Source organism: Aethalodelphis obliquidens, unplaced genomic scaffold, assembly GCF_003676395.1.
Source record: "Aethalodelphis obliquidens isolate GAN/ISIS:26980383/991018 unplaced genomic scaffold, ASM367639v1 scaffold26, whole genome shotgun sequence".
In the NCBI taxonomy this organism is placed as follows: Eukaryota; Metazoa; Chordata; class Mammalia; order Artiodactyla; family Delphinidae; genus Aethalodelphis; species Aethalodelphis obliquidens.
The window spans coordinates 6,426,795-6,446,451 of record NW_020837970.1 but is presented as its reverse complement, the minus strand read 5'-3'; the positions used below and the strand labels follow the sequence as shown (position 1 = coordinate 6,446,451).

The following is a 19,657-nucleotide window of genomic DNA, read 5'->3' as shown; positions in this document are numbered from 1 at the left end:
GCCCAGGCCTCACTGGAGCCAGGCTCTCCTCCGGGATGGGGCAGTCACACGCCACAGCCGAGTCACAGAGCCAGGCACCTGGGGACCTCAGTCACGTAGAAGGCAGCTTTTACCACACTCTAGGTTGGGGAAACACTGCATTAAATGAGTTTACTGCAAAGCTTCTCAGCCTTTATAAATCTTACATGAGTTTGCAGCGTTTCCCAAATGTATCTGACTAACTCCTTTCCCTCAAAAAACCAGTTAACTTCTTGTTGAACTAGTAGTTTGGGCAGTCGTTGCTCTAAGAGACTCATTTATTTCATGGTTTTTCTGTGTGTTTTTTTTTTTTTTTTAGGTTAGTGGTTGGAGACTGAGAATGCATTCCCTCTTTGATTACATTTAACAGTTTTCTAATGCCCACCAAAAAAATTAAAATAAACCATAATGTTGGTGTGATGAATTGCGATTGACATATATACACTAATATGTATTAAATGCATAACTAATAAGAACCTGCTGTATAAAAAAATAAATAAAATTCAAAAAATAAAATAAACCATAACGTACTTAGAACAACAGGAAAAAGCATTCCAAGTTTCACCTTTAACAGGATGTCACAGGCCTGCTTCCTTTTTCCAGCTGTGGCCCCTTAGCACTGCTATTCCTGGTCTCAACCATGCCTTGGAGTGAAACACATTATGAGGGTTACTTCTGGAAGCCATCAACCTTGTGGGCCAGGTGTTCCTGTATAGGAATTAGAAAATAGTTAACGCAGGTTCTAGAAAGGGAATGTTATGGTCATCCTCCCATTTTAAATTTTATATAATGAACCAATCTTTAGGAATGGGTGAGCGTTCACTGAAGCCAAGTTGTAGTTTTCTCCGAGAATGGTAAGGTCTTTCCCCAAGCCATCAGGGCAATAATTGACATACTACAATCATAATAGCTCAAAAAGAAATTAGTCAAACAAGCTTCTATTGATTTCTTCAGTATAGAATACCCAAATAGACACACATAGGATACCTTAAGAAAATCAACAGCTTTATTTTTCCTCAATATACATTTAGAAAATCAGTCTGAGAAAAGGTTTCATGAAATAGACCAGAGGACTATATATAAAGTCAGGAGTTCCAAATCAGCAAGACAAAGTGCACAGACGAAGCACTCTTCCCTGAGGGCCTCGGCAGCCTAGGACCGTCCCAGCAGAGGTGAGGCAAGCTCTTGGATGGTTTTTGAGTTCAGCTGGGGAGTCGTGCTGATCTTCAGGAGTTTGCTGCTGGCATACTTATTCTTGATGGCCTGCAGAAGTCATCTGTGATTAAGCACACATCAGGAGCACCACCGCCCCGCCACCCCAAAACTTACACCTTATTCCTAGTCTAATTTACAAGTATCAAAGGGCCAGACCCACAGTCTTCAAAGGGTATGATGATGCCAAATCACTGAAGCCAGTGCTCTAGGGCATGATGTGTTGTGCTTGACAATTTCCTGCCATGCCTAGTGGTCGATAAAACCCAGCTGGTAGCACAGGTGATGGTTTCAAGGTCCAAAGAGCAGGCTTTCTCTCATGAGCTCCCAGAGGGGTGGGAGGTGGGAGCTGTGTTTGTCATACCTAAGTGCCATCAGGACATAACGGATTTGCCAGCACTGGGAGCAGTAACTGGCCATAAAAGTGAGCGGCAACTAGTGCTTAGATCCCAGATGATACTCTCAGGACTGAAAACATGACACTTCCACGGTGTGCTAAATAATGCTGAAACTACAAGTAAGGAAGCAAATCAGGCCGTGAGGACACTTGGTACAAATGCCTTGCTCTCTGTCAGACCCGTGGTGAGCTCTGATATTTGGCCTCACACAAGCACAGGTAGTCTCACCACTGGTGATACCAAGCACAGGGTAGCACCCCCTCTCCTCTTGTTTCTCCACTCAGGTCGGCCACACAGAGACAGACTCCAAGCTCCCAGGATGCTTCCTGAATGGACTGCTTCACCATGCTGGCTGTTCAGGTGCCTCTCAGTCATTGTCCTAAAAGGTGCTGGACAAAGGCCCTGAATGATGTCACCCGAACACCCAAGCCTTCCACAGGGCCACTTAAGCTGGACTCCTGCATGCCGGCCAGCCTTCCCTGCTTGCTGTGCACCCTACCCAGGATGCCGGGTGAAGCATGGATAATACATTGAACAGCTGCTTGGGCCTGGACATAGCGAGCCTGTCTACCTTATTTTAAAGAAAGTCAGTTCTTGGGATTTGTGCGTATGCTCCATCCCCAGCTGTACTAGAAAAATATAAAGAGTTTGTGCTAAAACAGACTCTCACACATGCCAAAATATTTACATGAAAATGCAAACACACATACATCCTCTCATACCCCAAACCCATAATCCAGCGCTTTGAACAGCTTAGGAAAGAGTACTTACGATGAATTTCGTTAACTTTTCATTTACTTTCACTACATTTTTGGCCATGTGCTGCATGACTTCCAATACTTCGTTCTCTGTGTATCCAGTGTAATACTGCTGCTTTAAGTTCTGGAACACAACGCAAACAGAAGAAGCAAGATAAAGCCTCCACTTCTTTAGGAGAGCACATCTTACACATGCTGACATTACTTACGTAAAAGCTATAAAAAATATTCTTACCTGCTGGAAAGTCAGTCTCAGCCCCAACCACTACCATGGTACCAGCAAAGCAGCCAGTAAATGCAGGATGACTCTGGCTCGGAGCAGGACTAAATTAAGACGTTACATAGCTCTCAGCTAAATCAAATGGAGAGGGTCCCAAATAATGATGTTTTAAAGAAGGTTGTATATGTTTAAGTAGGGTACTTCAAGTAACAAAGCTTTCATGCTTGCCTCTGTCACCACACTGAAAGGGGAAGGAAAGTGAGGCAGAGTATAAACAAACCCAACAAAGGGTTTACAGAGATCGGGGTCTAGCACATCTCAGTCCCCTCGTTAAAGCCCTGCCTGGCAGTGGCTGGTAGGGAGCTCGAGAGCACAGACATCTGTATTGTCGGTCAGGGAAAGGGGTTCAGGATTAAGAAATAAACTGGCCCGTAAGCAGCAATCTAAGCTACCAAACCCAGAAGAACGAAGACCTCCCAGCAGCACTCTCCTGTCGGGCCCTGTGTAGTTAAGCACTAGAGAACACAGAGCACTCAGAGAAGCATCTACACCCAGCCTCGTGGCCCAGCCTCCCAGAGACCAAAATTCAAGCAAAAGGACAGCTGTTGATTGATAACATGACTTACTTTGTATGAAGATATGTAACCTGACTTTATTTCAGATTTGTGATAAAATTCTAAAAGCTAAAACACACCCCTTTCAAATGCATAATATAATTGGGAAAATAAACCACGATATAACCTTAATCCTAAAACAGTTGAAAGGAAAAAAGAACTAAGCAGGAGTGAATCCTGATGTAATGCACAACCACTGGTATTTTGAAATCAATTGCCAGGAAACAGGGAGGCCTATAGTTAATAGGTTTAGGGCCAAGGAAGCACCTCTTAGAGTAATTTGGCGAAAATAAGCCATTGGTACCAAGAGCATGTGCCATAGATGTTACCAGTGGCCTTTTTGCCTTCAATTTTTATATCAAAAATTTTCAAATCTATAGAAAAACTGAAAGAATAAGATAATGAACATCTGTATATTCTTTGTGCAGATTCATCAGTTCTTAATATTTTGCCACTTTTTCTCTCCTCTTTCTCTTTCTCTCTCTCACTCATGGTGTCTGCAACTCGCTTTCAAATGGTTCAGCAAAAGTTGTGTGAGATTTTTGAAGCCATCAAACATCTGGACCATTTGAAAGTGAGTTGCAGACGCCATGACACATCACTTCTAAATGTTTCTCCTAAAGCATCTCCTAAAAAGTATTTTCCTCCCTAGCTACAATACCTTTATCACATAAGAAACATCAACAGTTCCATAATATCATCTAATATATAGTCAATATTCAAATTTCTGCAATTGTTGCAAAAATATCTTTTATAGATTTTTCTTTTTACATCCAGGGTCCAATCAAGGTACAGACAGTACATTTGGTTGTTGTTGTCTTTAGTCTTTAAAACTCCCATTTTCTTGGCTTTAAATGACATTGATTTTTTTGAAGGATCCAGGTCAGTTACTTTGAGAACGTCTCATTCTGGATTTGTCTGTGTTTCATGATGACTGGATTCATGTCCAACATTTTGGACATGAATTCTATTTAGGCGATAATGCATACTTCCTATTACACCAGAAGGCAGGTAAAGTCAGGTAGTCTCACCACTGGTGATACCAAGCTCAATCACTGGGTCAAGGTAGTAACCGCCAGACGTCTCCATCACAAAGGTACAGTTTTTCTTCAGAAATACTACACATCGGGCTTCCCTGGTGGCACAGTGGTTGAAGGTCCGCCTGCCGATGCAAGGGGACGTGGGTTCGTGCCCCGGTCCGGGAGGATGCCGCGGAGCGAATGGGCCCGTGAGCCATGGCCGCTGAGCCTGCGCGTCCGGAGCCTGTGCTCCGCAACGGGAGAGGCCCCCAACAGTGAGAGGCCCGCGTACCACAAAAAATACTACACATCTGTGGGGTGATATTTTGAGAACAATGTGAATCTTGTTTGCCCAAGTTATTTTACTTAATGCTATAAGCATCAATTGACGATCCTTGCTTGAATCAATTGTTACACTAGGGGTTTAAAAATAGTGGATTTCTATCTCTACCACTGTTTCTACTTTAATTAGCTGGCATTCTACTGATTTTTTTTTAAGTCCCTCCCTCCCTACCTTCCTTTCTTATCATTATGGGCTCATGCATTTTTTAATGCATTATAATCTATTACTGTCACAATTCTTTTTAATGCTCAACTTTAGTCAGAAGGAGCCCTTTCAAGCCAGTTTCTATGTCCTTTTGATGTGACCCCATTGATCTCTGAGAATTTGCTTGCTACCTGTTACAAACTGATCTAGGCTCATCTTGTACTTCCCCTGCCACAGCCCTGAAATCAGCTATTTCTTGAAGGAGCCCTAGTTCCGAGTATGTCATGGCACTGAGTATGCAAGATGTGAGCACTAGGTATCTTCATTGCTACTGGGTTGTCATTGTTTCTGGGCCTTTCATTATGAATTTATTGATCTTTCTAAAACAGACTGAATATTATAGGGTTTTCCTTTGTTTTTAATTGTTAACAATATTTTATCTTCTTACAGTGAAAATTTTAGTCCTTAATACACGAATCTTTGCTTTATCCTACAATAAAAATAGTTCCAGGATTATAATAACAGACCACTATTAACCTAGAAACAGACTAGTAAACCTCTTAAGTAAACTTTAAGTATGTTACCTTTTTTGGTCCTTTGTTTTAATTTCACATCCCACTAAAAATGCACAGTCGGAGTGCTGTGTTCAACAGTTACGGGAATTAATTCTTCCCTCTGATCTGTTACCACTTTGAATATATAGTGACATTGTTTTTGCTTAATTCCAGTTTCGGGTTTGCATAGAACATTCATATTGTTCAAAAGTCAAAAAAGTTACATTACACTGTATACAAGTTAATAAAAAATTACAACCGGAAGTTCTGCTCCTATCCTCAACCTTCTACCCTGATACCTACCCTGAGGTATCCATCTTCATTAGTTTCTGGTCTATTCTTCTTGTATTTTTTGAAAAATTAGCAAATACATAAGCACAGATACATATCCTCTCTCTCTTACTCCCATTCTTTCTTACATAAAATGTAAACTCTACATACTGTGTAGAGGAAAAGGTCCACCACGATGCCCTGGCATTCTTACACATATCCACCACATAGGCCATGCAGACAAAGGCCTGAACCACATTGATCTGTCCTGGCAAAGTGCTTTGTGATCCTCCTGGAACATGATGGGGTAGCAGGCGAGGGGGCCGCCTCCAAGCCGTCTCCCACTCACTTCCCTATCTCTTCTGGGTAGGAGGCTGTAATGAGACCACTCCTTATCACCTCCTGGGCTCTGCTGGGGTGTTTGCTCTGCTGCCTGTGGGCTACAGATACAGACTCTAAAACTGCTTAGTGGCAGTGCAGAATGGGCCCATCCACAGAAGCGATCCTCTGACTCGCACTGCAGCCAGTGGCCCCTTTTGTTTCACTGTTATCCTTTTTGGTGTGTGAAACAAGAACCCAGGCAGGAGCTGACATCCCTGGCTAATTTTATGAACCTCAAAGTGGCTCATTTCATCTTTACCGGGTAAACCAGGTCAGGCCTCGGCCCTGTTTTGTCTTATGTGCTTGACAACTTGCTTGTTTCACTTAACAAAATATCCCAGAAATCTTAGCGTATCAGTTCTTAGTGGTCTTCCTCATTCTTTACGACTCTGTAATATGTTTGTGTACCATGGTGTTGTCACCTAGGTTATGCCTGCATCATTCCAAGCAGCTCTTTTAAGCCTGTGGCCTTTTAGCAACTGCTTCAAGGATAGTGTGTGACAAATGCTAACGCCTTTTGTGTCTAGAGTCCCTAAAATACAGCTAATTAATTTCTTCTTAAATTCAACACTTACCCATTTTCCATGGCCTAGAACCTTCTGGGACAGGCAGGAAGCGGCTGCTGCCACCTTAGAAGGGTGATAATGCACCATGTCGTAGTCAATGAGAGTCAGTTCCATCAAGTATTTGGCTAAAGTGTGCTGTTCAACATCAACCTATGAAAGAACAGATGGTAAGAAGCATGGCTGTTATGACTCTCTTGCAAAATTCTGGGTGAAGATCTAGAAACTCTAAAAAAAAAAGATCTAGGAACTCAAATCCACTTCACTCACTTTTCCTTCCCAGGCACTGCTCTATTCCACAGTATGTTACAAACACAGAACATGAAGTCTTTTAAGAACTGATAAGTTCCCATATCTCTTCCCTCTTGCATCTAGAGATATGGCAACATATGTATATGTATAACTGATTCACTTTGTTATAAAGCAGAAACTAACACACCATTGTAAAGCAATTATGCTCCAATTAAGATGTAAAAAAAAAAAAAAAAAAAAAAAAAAAAAACGCCACGTGAAGAGAAAGAGACACATGAGGAGAAGACCATGTGAAAAGGCCCAGGGCCTAGAACAGATCCTTCTTTCACAGCCCTCAAAAGGAACCAGCACTGCCAAGACCTTGATTTCAGATTTTAGCCTCCAGAACTGAGAAACAATATATTTCTATTGTAAGCCACCCAGTTTGGGGTACTGTGTTATGGCAGCCCTCAGAAACGAATTCATATGTCAATGTTCAGCCCCTTAACTCTCTTCCCTTAAGAAATAGAGCTCAACTATTTACAATTACCAAGACATGGAAACAACCTAAATGTCCATCAACAGATGAATGGATAAAGAAGATGTGGTACATATATACAATGGAATATTACTCGGCCATAAAAAAGAATGAAATAATGCAATTTGCAGCTACATGGATGGACCTAGATATTATCATACTAAGCAAAGTAAGTCAGAAAGACAAACATATGATACCACTTACATGTGGAATCTAAAACGTGACACAAATGAACTTATCTATAAAACAGAAACAGACTCACAGACATAGAGTAGAGACTTGTGGTTGCCAAGGGGGAGGGAAGTATTGGGAGTTTGAGACTAGCAGATGCAAATTATTACATGTAGAATGATAAACAACAAGGTCCTACTGTATAGCACAGGGAACTATATTCAATATCCTGTAATAAATCATCATGGAAAAGAATATGAAGAAGAATGTATATATGTATGTATAACTGAGTCACTTTGCTGTACACCAGAAACTAATACACTGTAAATCAACTACACTTCAATTTTTAAAAATAATTAAAAAAAAGAAATAGGGCTCAAAAAAAAAAGTCACTTTGCTGTACAGCAGTATTTAACACAACACTGTAACTCTACTTTAATAAAAAATTTAAAAAAAAAGAACTGATAAGTGTTAGGACTTATCTAAAAGATGCATCCTATAAATTCATGAGTTTTCCTTTAATTGGGTCAGTGTTTCTGGGATGAGACAACAAACAGCAAAATAAAGTCTCCTATGGAATTGGAGGCACTTACCTCTCCGGCTTTTGATGCCCGCCTTAAGAAATGTAGTGGTAAAGGTCGACCCAACTCAAATTTCAGTTCTTTCAAAATTAGAGTTTCCATTTCTCGAATCTGAGAACTGGTGTAAGCATTGTCTGTGATGTAAACGAAGTCTTCAATATTTGGAGAAAACATCTCCTCATACTTGGAAGCCAAGAGCAGAGCTGTAATCCCAACCAGTTGAAGCTTCTTACGAGAGACTGGCTGAACCTAATTGAAGAAGAGTGTGTCAAAAGTCTTAACTAACAAGAGGATGGGGGCTCTGGGTGGAAGAAAGTAAGAGGAAACCAAGTCCTGAAGAAGAGCACGTTGTCTCTGCTCACACCCCTCTTAAGGGCACAGGAAGCTGAGTGTTGATCACAGGCACCACCATGGCTCACAGGAGCTGTCTATCATGGAGTGCTTGCTATGTGCCAGGCACAGTGCTAAGATTCAAACAATCATCTCATCGAATCCTCACAAAAAACCTAGGAAGTACATATTTTTTACCCCACTTAGAAATAGATGGACTGAGAAAAGATGCATACATCAGCCCAAGATCAGTCAATTGCTGACTGACAACCAAGCTCCCAGGCACTGCTCCACCCCCATCATCCTGGCTTGAGTGTCTGGGGAAGCCCCAATATGGCACTCAGCATGGTCTGAATCAGGATGAGGCCAAGCAAAAAAGCAGGAATTTAATGGATGACTAGGGCTGAGGAAGTGCCTTAAGTGTCTCCTTAATCCTCACCAAAAGTACACTCATTATTCAGCCTGAAGAACCTTCCAAAGATGCTTCAGGGTCAGAGAAAATCTCAGCCTAGAGGATAAGTGTTTCCCTTAACTTTCTTTTCTTTTTAAACTAGGAATTTGTGTTTTTTTGCTTCAACTCTCAATATTGAAAATCTACCAAAAATATAACAGTGCTTTCGTATCCAGTGAGGATTGTATAATAAAAACCACTGACTCGGGCTTCCCTGGTGGCACGGTGGTTGAGAGTCCGCCTGCCGATGCAGGGGACACGGGTTCGTGCCCCGGTCCGGGAACATCCCACATGCCGCGGAGCGGCTGGGCCCGTGAGCCACGGCTGCTGAGCCTGCGCATCCGGAGCCTGTGCTCCGCAACGGGAGAGGCCACAGTAGTGAGAGGCCCGCGTACCACAAAGACAAAACAAAACAAAACAAAAAACTAATGACTCTATGATTACTTAGCATTTTGCAGTATCTCAGGGTCAGTCTTATCAACACAATTATTACTGGATGGTTTGGGCTTGACCTACACCTGTATTATAAATGTTGACTTTAAATAAATAAAGCCTTATCTGAAGGGCTACCCATTTGGTAGACAACGCACCAGTGGTTAATGTCTGGCATTTCTTCTAACTGCTCAGTGTTCTTACATTACCAGTTGAGAAATATTTTGATGATCACTACGCTTCTCGGGTTAATTTCTTACCTCCCTCTTTACTTTAAGCCTCACACTGAGTACACTCCCCACACATACCTCCAACCCCTTGTAAAAAGTCTGCCTCCTGCCTCTTCTACACCGATTCAATGCCACAGCCGGCTGGAAACTGTTAAGTCCTCTAGCCAAACTCTCATTTTTCAGATGAGGAAGCTTAGCACCAAAGAGTACTGAACTATGGAAACTGTGCAAGTGGGCCTGGAGAACCAGCCTCCAAAGGCACCACAGGCTTCAGATGGACTTTCAGACCATCTGATGGTTTATCTCCTCCGATGAATGATTGCGGCAAGGCAGCATCTCCCCTGAGCACTTTTCAGCAGGCTGACCTAACAGAAATGCCCAGCGTTGGTCAGCATCACCAGAGGTTTGACACACTTGGACTACTTCCTTTTCTAGCACTTGAAGTTCTTTGGCATCTAATTGGCTTTTGGTTTTTTCTTCAGAGGCACCACACCTTGGCAGTGCATAAATGCAAAGTTCACTGAGCTGCATGAAGTCCCTTACCTGTAAAAATCGGTCCATGATGGCGACGCACATGTACAGAGTTTCCTGCAGCAGCCTAAACTTGGAGTGGACTTGCACCAGCCAATCCACCAGGATGGCACGCATGCGTCCGTTTATATCTCTTCCATCTAAAAAATGTGGATTTATGGATTGTAGAACCTGTAGGTGGAGTTAAAAGTTTAAAAAGCTGACCTCAATAAACAACAAGGTCCTACTGTAGCACAAGGAACTATATTCAATATCCTGTGATAAACCATATGTAAAAGAATATCAAAAAGAATACATATATCTATAACTGAGTCACTTTGCTATACAGCAGTAATTAACACAACATTGTAATTCAACTATACTTCAATGAAAAATAAATTTTAGGGACTTCCCTGGTGGCGCAGTGGCTAAGAATCCACCTCCCAGTGCATGGGACACAGGTTTGAGCCCTGGTCCAGGAAGATCCCACATGCCGCGGAGCAACTAAGCCCGTGAGCCACAACTACTGAGCCTGTGCTCTAGAGCCCGCGAGCCACAACTACTGAGCCCGCGTGCCACAACTACTGAAGCCCGCACACCTAAAGCCCATGCTCTGCAACAAGAGAAGCCACTGCAATGAGAAGCCCACGCACTGCAACGAAGAGTAGCCCCCGCTTGCTGCAACTAGAGAAAGCCCGTGCACAGCAGGCCCAATGCAGCCAAAAATAAATTAATTAATTAAATAAAATAAATTAAAAAAAATAAGTTAAGAAAAAAAGCTGACCTCATTTCCTTCCCAGCTATGTGGTAAATTCCACACTGCTGTACAACCAAAACACAAAGGCCCACTCACCTCAAGCTGCCTTAGATACTGATAGATATCCTTAACATAGTCGCTGCAGAGCTGAGGGTTCTCCCAGTCTTCAGTATCAATATCCTCAATTTTGCAGAGCAAGGCATCAGAGAAAGCTTGGCAGAGGTTCTCTTCCTTCATGGAGATATCCACAGGTGTGGGAGAGGGACCCTACACCCACAAATGAAAGTGTATGTATCACTACCTTAGGAGTAGCCTTGATCACAAATACAAGCAGGGCCAACTGGTTTAAAAGTATCATATGCATTTTTATAAATGATAAAGCCAAAACAAATATATTTCAGAGTAAGAGGTGAATAATTCAAGATGTAGGGGATGAAGTTTTTGGAGATATACTCCCCTGTTTAAAAACACTCTAGGGGGTGGGAGGGAGGGAGGTGCAAGAGGGAGGAGATATGGGGATATATGTATATGTATAACTGATTCACTTTGTTATAAAGCAGAAACTAACACACCATTGTAAAGCAATTATACTCCAATAAAAATGTTAAAAAAAACACTCTAGGGGACTTCCCTTGTGGCACAGTGGTTAAGACTCCACGCTCCCAGTGCAGGGGGCCCGGGTTTGCTTCTCTCCAGCCTCCTGGCCAGGTCTCCCTCACCTCAAGCAGTCTCTCTCTTCCCAGAAGCCTCTTGTCCCTGTATCCACATGGATAATTCCCTCACCTTCTTCAAGTTTTGCTTAAGTGTTATCTTCTCAATTAGGTCTGTCCTATTTAAAATTACCATCTGCCTTCTATTCCCCCCACACATATGCTTCATCTCTTTTACTGTGTTTTTCCCCAAAGAATCGATAACCTCCTAATATATTATAGAGTTTATTTATATATGATGTATATTATTTTCTGTCTACCTCTACCAGAATGTAAGCTTTATAACCTTACATTTATTCAAACTGATTTTGTCCACTAAGGTATCTCAAATACCTATGTCATCCCTGACACAGCAAATATTTACTGAGTGAAAGAAAGTTAGACACCTGGGTTCAGAGATTCCTAGAGCTGATAGTTCACTTTAGCAGTAGCCCCTTGTGCAAGTGTAATGTTTTCTTCTCATGAACCAATTTATTCTAAATTGAGAAATTGGCAACACAAAAGCAGGAAAGCACATTCCAGCCTATGAATAAAACAGAAGGAGGAAGCAAAGACTGAGCAAGTATACACCCAGTATTTTATTTTCTTATGCTGACTGGGTGATTATTTATAAAAATCACACAAATTAAAATTTTATGAAGTTTAAACAAGCATTTAGTAATGAAGCATAAACAATTACTTTTTTAAAGAATAAGAGGTACTTCTCAAAGTATAGCCTAGGACTGCAAGGCTATAAGAATATGTATTAAAGTAATAAAATACAGAAGGAAAGAGAAGGCAGTATAATAAACAATTTTAATTTACATTAAAGCTCAATGATTATAGTTTCCAGTCTTAGAGAAGAAGAAAACAGTAACTATATATATAGATAGATAGATAGACAGCAATTCAAAACATGCCCTTCCCTCTTAAACCAAAGGTCTTAAACTGAGGAAGGGCTAGGTGAGCAAGAGGTATACAGGTATACCTCATCTACTCAAGAATTTAAGAACTGTTAGAAGGAATAAGAAGAGCTACCTGGGGTACCAGGGAGAAACCTAGTGAGGTTACCAGAGACGGTAGGACCTCAAGGAAAATGAGTAGGCAAAGGTACACAAGCACAAAATCCCAGGGGAAGCCAAGAAATAAAGGCAAGTCTGGGGGCTTCCCTGGTGGTGCAGTGGTTGACAATCTGCCTGCCAATGCAGGGGACACAGGTTCGAGCCCTGGTCTGGGAAGATCCCACATGCCGCGGAGCAACTGGGCCCGTGGGCCACAACTACTGAGCCTGCGCGTCTGGAGCCTGTGCTCCGCAACAAGAGTGATAGTGAGGCCCGCGCACTGCGATGAAGAGTGGCCCCCACTTGCCACAACTAGAGAAAGCCCTTGCACAGAAACGAAGACCCAACACAGCAAAAATTAATTAATTAATTAACTCCTACCCCCAACAACAACAACAACAACAAAAAAAAAGTGACATCTTTAAAAAAAAAGGCAAGTCTGGGAACTGCATGTTGATTTGGGACGGCAGAAGGTAGTGCGTGAGGTGACAGAAATGGGCTGGGAAGGTGAGCACAACTTAGCTAAGGAGTTTAGATTTTATTTGAATGTAAGTGAACCCACTGAAGAAACTGAGCAAGAGTAATTAGAATCAGATGTGCATTTTAATAAGCCCATGTAGCTTCAGTTTAAGGTTACCTTTTTTAAGAATAAGCATCATCACTCTCCCCAGGGAGGGCAATCAGTACCAGAAAGCCTAAGAAGGCAGAGGTTATCTTCATGTGCTTCAGACTGCCTTAGCAGCTTGAAATGTTTACCTGTGTCTACGCAGAAGTATATCTGAGTTTAGCCATATCTAAGGCCACCAGGATGAGACAAGGATAATTGCTCTGGGCCTTAATTTAGAATTTATTGAAAGCATTCCTTTTGGACTCCAACATAATCTAATTATTCTGAAATCCTTTCTAAGATCCCGCTTCCCTGTACAGATTATAGCCTAAGCCCTGTGGGCCAACTGTGCAATCCTGTCCAGAGTCTGCTGCATGCAAAGGTAAAAAAAAAAACTCATCAGCTAGTTACCCATTACAAAAGTGGTTCTAGAACAAAAACCTTCAAATTAGATTAATGAATGAGCCCTGTGGGTTGTCAGAGACAACTGAAAAGTAGTAATAAAAACAATAAAGCTGTCAGATTTTGCTGAACTTGAGAACCTGCTCTTTGGTAAAAGATGGGTAGACTGTGAGTAAAGGCTACTGAAGTTCTCCTAGCACCAACATTTAATGAGTCGGGTCTGTTAAGAGAACGGATTAATATGAATATGCAAATATATAGGTATTTACACAAGTTTTGGTAAAACACAAAATTCCTTTATTTACTAAATTTATAATAGATAAACAATGTCAATTAAGTGCAATAAGGAAGGACTCCAAGAAAAACTGTTGATTCCAAACAGACAGTTCATGATTTATAGCAATGACTGTGTACACGTGTGTACAAAAGCATACTCAGTTGTGGAAAGGCAAAATCAGTTACCATGATTAGCTTTAGGGAATGCAGTGGAGTGGAATTTTGGGGGTAGGGAGAATAGTTAAAATGAACTGACCCTTTATTCTATGTACTCTATTTCTGTATTGTCTTGCTTATTTATGCATGTTTCTTGTGTAATTAAAAATAAAAGGCACCCTATTTTTTTTTAAATATGAATAATTGTGCTCGTTTTCTTTTATATATAGTTTTTGTTTTAGGGAAAGTTAGCCCATAAAAGATTCTTATAGTTGAATAATGACTATCACCAAATTTAGTGTTTCAATCAAATCTGTAAATCTAAAACCTCATCAGAATTTCTAGCTGCCACTCCCCAGTACATCTCCTAAGCTTGCATCTACCTCTGCTACAGGGTATTATAGTGCATGCTTTCACTCTGACATTCTCGACTTGACTGGGAGCTTCCTGGGGACAGTCAGTGGTTCACTCACCTTGTTTCCCCAGTACCCACCAAACAAGAGGCTAGTAAAAAGCCTTCTTCCTTCCTTCAAACTACTCAGTCTGCCAAAGCCTCATGAGTCAGCAAAAAACAGTTTTCTCCAAAAATTGCATGATAATAAGCTTCTGCAAATACCTGTGAATGGCTGGAGCCCTCTCCTTCAGATATTGCTGGCCCATTTCCAAATGCATTTCCCATTGGCTGTCTCTCTGTTACCTCAACAAGTCTAAATCCAAATGAGACACCTTCCCCAAAGCTACCTCAATCTCCTGAATTTCCTATATTTTATTAATTTATTCCATAAATGGTTCCTTAAATACTCAAGTGCTTAAGCTTCTCACTCCTCCACTCCAAGCAACATAGCCAAAGAATTCCTTCTGAATACAGGATGATGTGTCTGAAAGGAGTTCTGGTACATCCCAACACATTTGAGGTTGTTTCTTGGCACCCGTATAGATACTGGTATGTGGATGTCCACTTAGGGGAGATATGGGCTCGTTCATGACACCCATCAGCCCTTGCTTAGAAAACTGCAGTACCACCTAATTAACGTCCCTTCCATGGCCACCCTGCACTGCTTACATCAGGTCTCTCCTCCTCAAAACATTCCACAGGTTCCTCACTGCCTAATGGGATAAAATCCAAATTCCAAGGCCTTCAAATCCAGCTGCAACCTTCTTCCCAACTTTTTTCCTGTTTCCTCACACAAACCATCTGACCCAATTTAGACTTGCTGACTCTTTGCCCCAAAGGACATAATTTATAGGCCTATTCCCTTTTTGGTGCCTTGATTCCTATTGCTGCTTTGTTCCCCCAAAAGGTGCCCCTTCCTATCAGCTTCTTCCTATCCTTAAAAATCCCACTTACTCCAGGAAGTTTCCCCAGACCACTCCATCCCTCAAGATTCTCTCCCTCCTTTAGATGCACCCTGCATTCAGTCATCCATTGCCCATGGGCACCTAGCAGCATGCCCTCGGATTATATATCTAATTTTCGGGTACAGATGCCCCTTCTGGATAAGTCTCCTCAAGGCAAGATGTCTCTTTATCAGCCTTAACACAATTGGATGTGTATAGTAAGTACTCACCTGTTTCTCAAACATATTCAATGTTTTTAATTTCAAACATACAATAATATATAAATATTTTGAGCTAGAAAGTATGAAGTGGTCATTGTTGTATTCTCAGCACCTACAACAGTGCTTGCTTCATTGTAATTATATGAATGTGTGTAATCTATGAATGAGAGCATGCATGAACTAGAACATGGTGGAAGATGAACAGGCCAGTGGGTCCATTAGCATTCTAACTTCAGTTGAGCTACCCAGTCACGGAGACTACAATCTATCAACACAGAAGTTTGGCATTACTTTGTTCTTCCATGAGTGAAGGTCTCAGAATTGTAAGCTTCCACCATCTTCATGGACAAGTTCATTCTTATAGTGAGTTATTTTAATAAAACCTACCAAATTTTCCTCTGAGATCACTAAATTTATTTGGGTATTAAGGTAGTTAACTTTGTTATTCAAGGTCATAATATTATATTAAGGTACCATCACTGAAAAGATGTGTATGTTCATTTTCTACACTGTTGTTTTAAAGTAGAGCTCTAGCTATCACTGTTCTTCAAAAGTTGCACTGAGGGGCTTCCCTGGTGGCGCAGTGGTTGAGAGTCCGCCTGCCGATGCAGGGGACACGGGTTCATGCCCCAATCCAGGAAGATCCCACATGCCGCGGAGCCGCTGGGCCCGGGAGCCATGGCCGCTGAGCCTGCGCGTCCGGAGCCTGTGCTCCGCAACGGGAGAGACCACAACAGTGAGAGGCCCGCGTACCGCAAAAAAAAAAAAAAAAAAAAAAGTTGCACTGACAGTAAAGGTACCCTTATATCCTAGCCCCAAACAGCCTACTTCGTTAAGTATGTTTGTAAATTCAGAACTTCCTACCTTTGGAGCCAACACTTCCATCTGCACTGGTTTCACAGAAGCAGTAGGTTTCAGGTGCTTGTTGACATTTGTTGTTTTGGTGGGTGGAACAGGTACTTTAGTGTTCTGAGCTTTCTAAAAGGGAAAAGAAATGTGAATAGGGCAAGAGGGCCAGTGTTGCCCCTCAGTGCTCTACAGAATCAGCCTAGGGTGTGCAGGTACAGTTCTCACAGTTGTTACCTTAGTTACTTGTGTGGCTCTGATGGTAACTCGATTTCCAATTTCTTCTAAAACTGCCCGCCTGATAGTCACATGGCTTTTAGGTTTAGAATTAACTCCCGTGTCAGTATTCTCCAAATCAGTGGACACCTAAAAAAAAAAAAAAAAAAAAGGAAAAAAATTACTGAAGAGTTGAGATCATTTACAATACTTTGCTAGTGTCAGAATTGATTCAGGAAAGGTGAATATGCTGAGATCTATCTGCGAGAGGGAAAAGGTACATTTTAGGAAGTCTAAAAATACTATTTGTGATTTATAACATCACTCTAAATTAGGCAAATCACTCCACCTTATCTATTTTTAAAAAATCCCACTAAGAGCTTCACAGATAAGTGATCATTTCTCATATGGTACCCACATCATTTGTCAGAGATCCCTGGATATTAATGGCATCTATTTAAAAAATTTCCTTGACAGAGAAGAGTAACAAGTGCAATTAAGACACAATACTAAAAAGCTGTTTTGGGCTTCCCAGGTGGCACAGTGGTTAAGAATCCGCCTGCCAATGCAGGGGACACGGGTCCGAGCCCTGGTCCGGGAAGATCCCACATGCCGCGGAGCAACTAAGCCCATGCGCCACAACTACCGAGCCTGCGCTCTAGAGCCCGCGGAGCACAACTACTGAAGCCTGCGCGCCTAGAGCCCGTGCTCCACAACAAGAGAAGCCACCGCAACGAGAAGCCTGCGCACCGCAATGAAGAGTAGCCCCCGCTCGGCACAACTAGAGAAATGCCGCGCACAGCAATGAAGACCCAACGCAGCCAAAAATAAATAAATAAACTAAATAAAAAAATTTTTTTTTAAAGTGTGGTTTCTGCTTTAAAAAAAAAAAAAAGCTGTTTAAAAACCAGATGTTTAAAACCTAAACTAGCTTTAATTCTTATGCCATGCTAGAAATAAGAAGTACTCAGGTAGACAAGATCTTTAGAGATACAGCTTTTTAGCCATGAGGGTGCCATAGCATGTACTCTCTATTTTATTAGGAATATTTAGAAAGAAAATAGTTTTCGTGGGTAAAATAGTTTTATCTCAAATTGAAAGTTTGAATTGTATGAAATAAAAATTGTTAGTTGGGCTTCCCTGGTGGCGCAGTGGTTGAGAGTCCGCCTGCCAATGCAGGGGACACGGGTTCGTGCCCGGGTCCAGGAAGATCCCACATCCCGCGGAGCGGCTGGGCCCGTGAGCCATGGCCGCTGAGCCTGCGCGTCTGGAACCTGTGCTCCGCAATGGGAGAGGCCACGGCAGTGAGAGGCCCACATACCGAAAAAAAAAAAATTGTTAGTTGACCTTAACCTGCTTTAGACAGAATGTCCTTAGAAACAAAACTTGTTAGTAAAAACAATTCACACAAAAAAGTTTATTTGATTATATGTGATAAACATTTCATGAGAAAAAAAACAGCATGTACTATCCCGGAAAATTGGGGGGGGGGGGGTCTTAATCTTAAAAAATTTCCCAACAGGGGGTTTGAATGGACCTACCAGGATAGACAGAGGGGCAGGGAAAAACTCAAGCCTTACCTGAATAGACAGAATTTGACTATGAAAGCACCCGATGGGATAGATTAGACAAAAATTACTTATCAATTTGACTCAGATTCATAAAAGGGTTACAATTAAATACCGAGTGTAATCAACTTATTATTATTAGGATTCTCAAAAGTCACACTGTTCAATTTTTCCAGCAGTTCCTGAGATGTTTAAAAAGTGTTTCAAAGTTCAATTCTTATGGGTTGAAGCCTGGTAATCTAAATTAAGCCATCTGGAAGGGGAAATCCCCAGCTTTTAACAACCCTACAGCCAGGCGAATGGAGCTCAGGTGTGTCAGTGCCCTCTATTTTTCAGCAAAGAAAAAAGTAGATCCAGGTACAATTCAAACCCACAGAAAAAAATCCAAAATACCATTAACACTTTGTTTTTTGCAAAGACGAAATAAATGAATTTGGACCCTTCTCTCAGTCTGCCATATTGCTCCAAATTATATGCAAAATCTCTATTGCACTTGAGTAAAGAAATTACTTTTTTAAAGGGACAAACGCATACATTAGTGAACTTAGCCTTGTAACACTTCGTGTGCAGAAATAAATAGGAAACTAATAAAAGAGAAGTGAAAACACCTGAAAAACAACCACAGCTGTTGCTTGATCAAACATTAGAACACTTCACAGGCTGCGGAATTTCTTCAGTCCATCTCCCTACCCTCACCACGGATCCCTTAGCTGGCAAGGAGTTTGAGAAGAGAGGAAGGAAACCCCAAGAAGCTGTAACTCTCTAACAACAAAGCGCCCTCGGGGATCGCTCGCCGCGTCCTAGGCCCAGTGCTCCGGGGGCTCACTTGACAACTGCCACCCCCGAGGCGCTTTCCCACACTTCCCCCACCCCAGCGCAGGGACGGCCAGGCCAGGAGCCGGGACCCGGAGGAGCGGAAGCGAGGCGGGGAGAAGCCGGTCGGAGCGGATAGGACAGGCCGCAGGGCCCGGGCCGCCCGCAAGAAGGGGAAAGCGGCGCAGGTTGGGACGAAGAAGCTCGGAGCGGAGGAGAGAGAGAAGCGAGGCGGCCGAGGGCGCTGCGCGGCCGGGGCCCAGGCCTGCGCTGGGGGTCGCCGGCCCACTCACCGTCGGGCGTCGGAGCAGCGCCATGAGGGACGGGACAGGCAAGAGTGGCAGCCCGGCCCAGGGAGGGACGCGGACTGGAAACAGAGAGCACTAGCTTCCCCGGCGCCGTTAGGACTGCCCTCCGAGCCCGCACCGCTGGGAATCTTCGTGAAGTCGCCGAGTTCCAGGATTCAAATACCGCGCCGCTCGCGCCCCCATTGGGCGGCCCTACGTACGGCGCCCTCTTCCCATTGGCTAAGTAGGAGACATTCCCGTAGGCTGATTGGCTGAATTATCCAGACCCGTTTGGTTGTCATAACAACCGGTATTTTTCCTGCCTACTGTCTTTTTAAAAATCTCGGCCCTAAAATAAACAAAAATGAAATACCTCGTTGGGAAAGCAGACGTAGGACGCCTTGTCTGAATTTTGACGAGGATGTCAACGGATGTCTACGGATTACGGATGT

The 19,657-nt window shown here is 42.5% G+C and overlaps 1 protein-coding gene across 1 annotated transcript; it reads right to left on the bottom strand.

Moving 5' to 3' along the window:
• Positions 1–1,002: 1,002 nt before the first annotated feature.
• CCNB2 (cyclin B2) lies at positions 1,003–19,414 on the bottom strand. Its single transcript, XM_027123170.1, has 9 exons — positions 19,212–19,414; positions 16,559–16,687; positions 16,340–16,453; positions 10,822–10,992; positions 10,002–10,160; positions 8,028–8,264; positions 6,507–6,647; positions 2,400–2,510; positions 1,003–1,281 (listed from the first exon to the last, which is right to left on the bottom strand). The coding sequence occupies exons 1-9, from the start codon at positions 19,233–19,235 to the stop codon at positions 1,171–1,173; spliced, it is 1,197 nt and encodes a 398-aa protein (XP_026978971.1). The 5' UTR covers positions 19,236–19,414; the 3' UTR covers positions 1,003–1,170.
• Between the last annotated feature and the right edge of the window lie 243 nt (positions 19,415–19,657).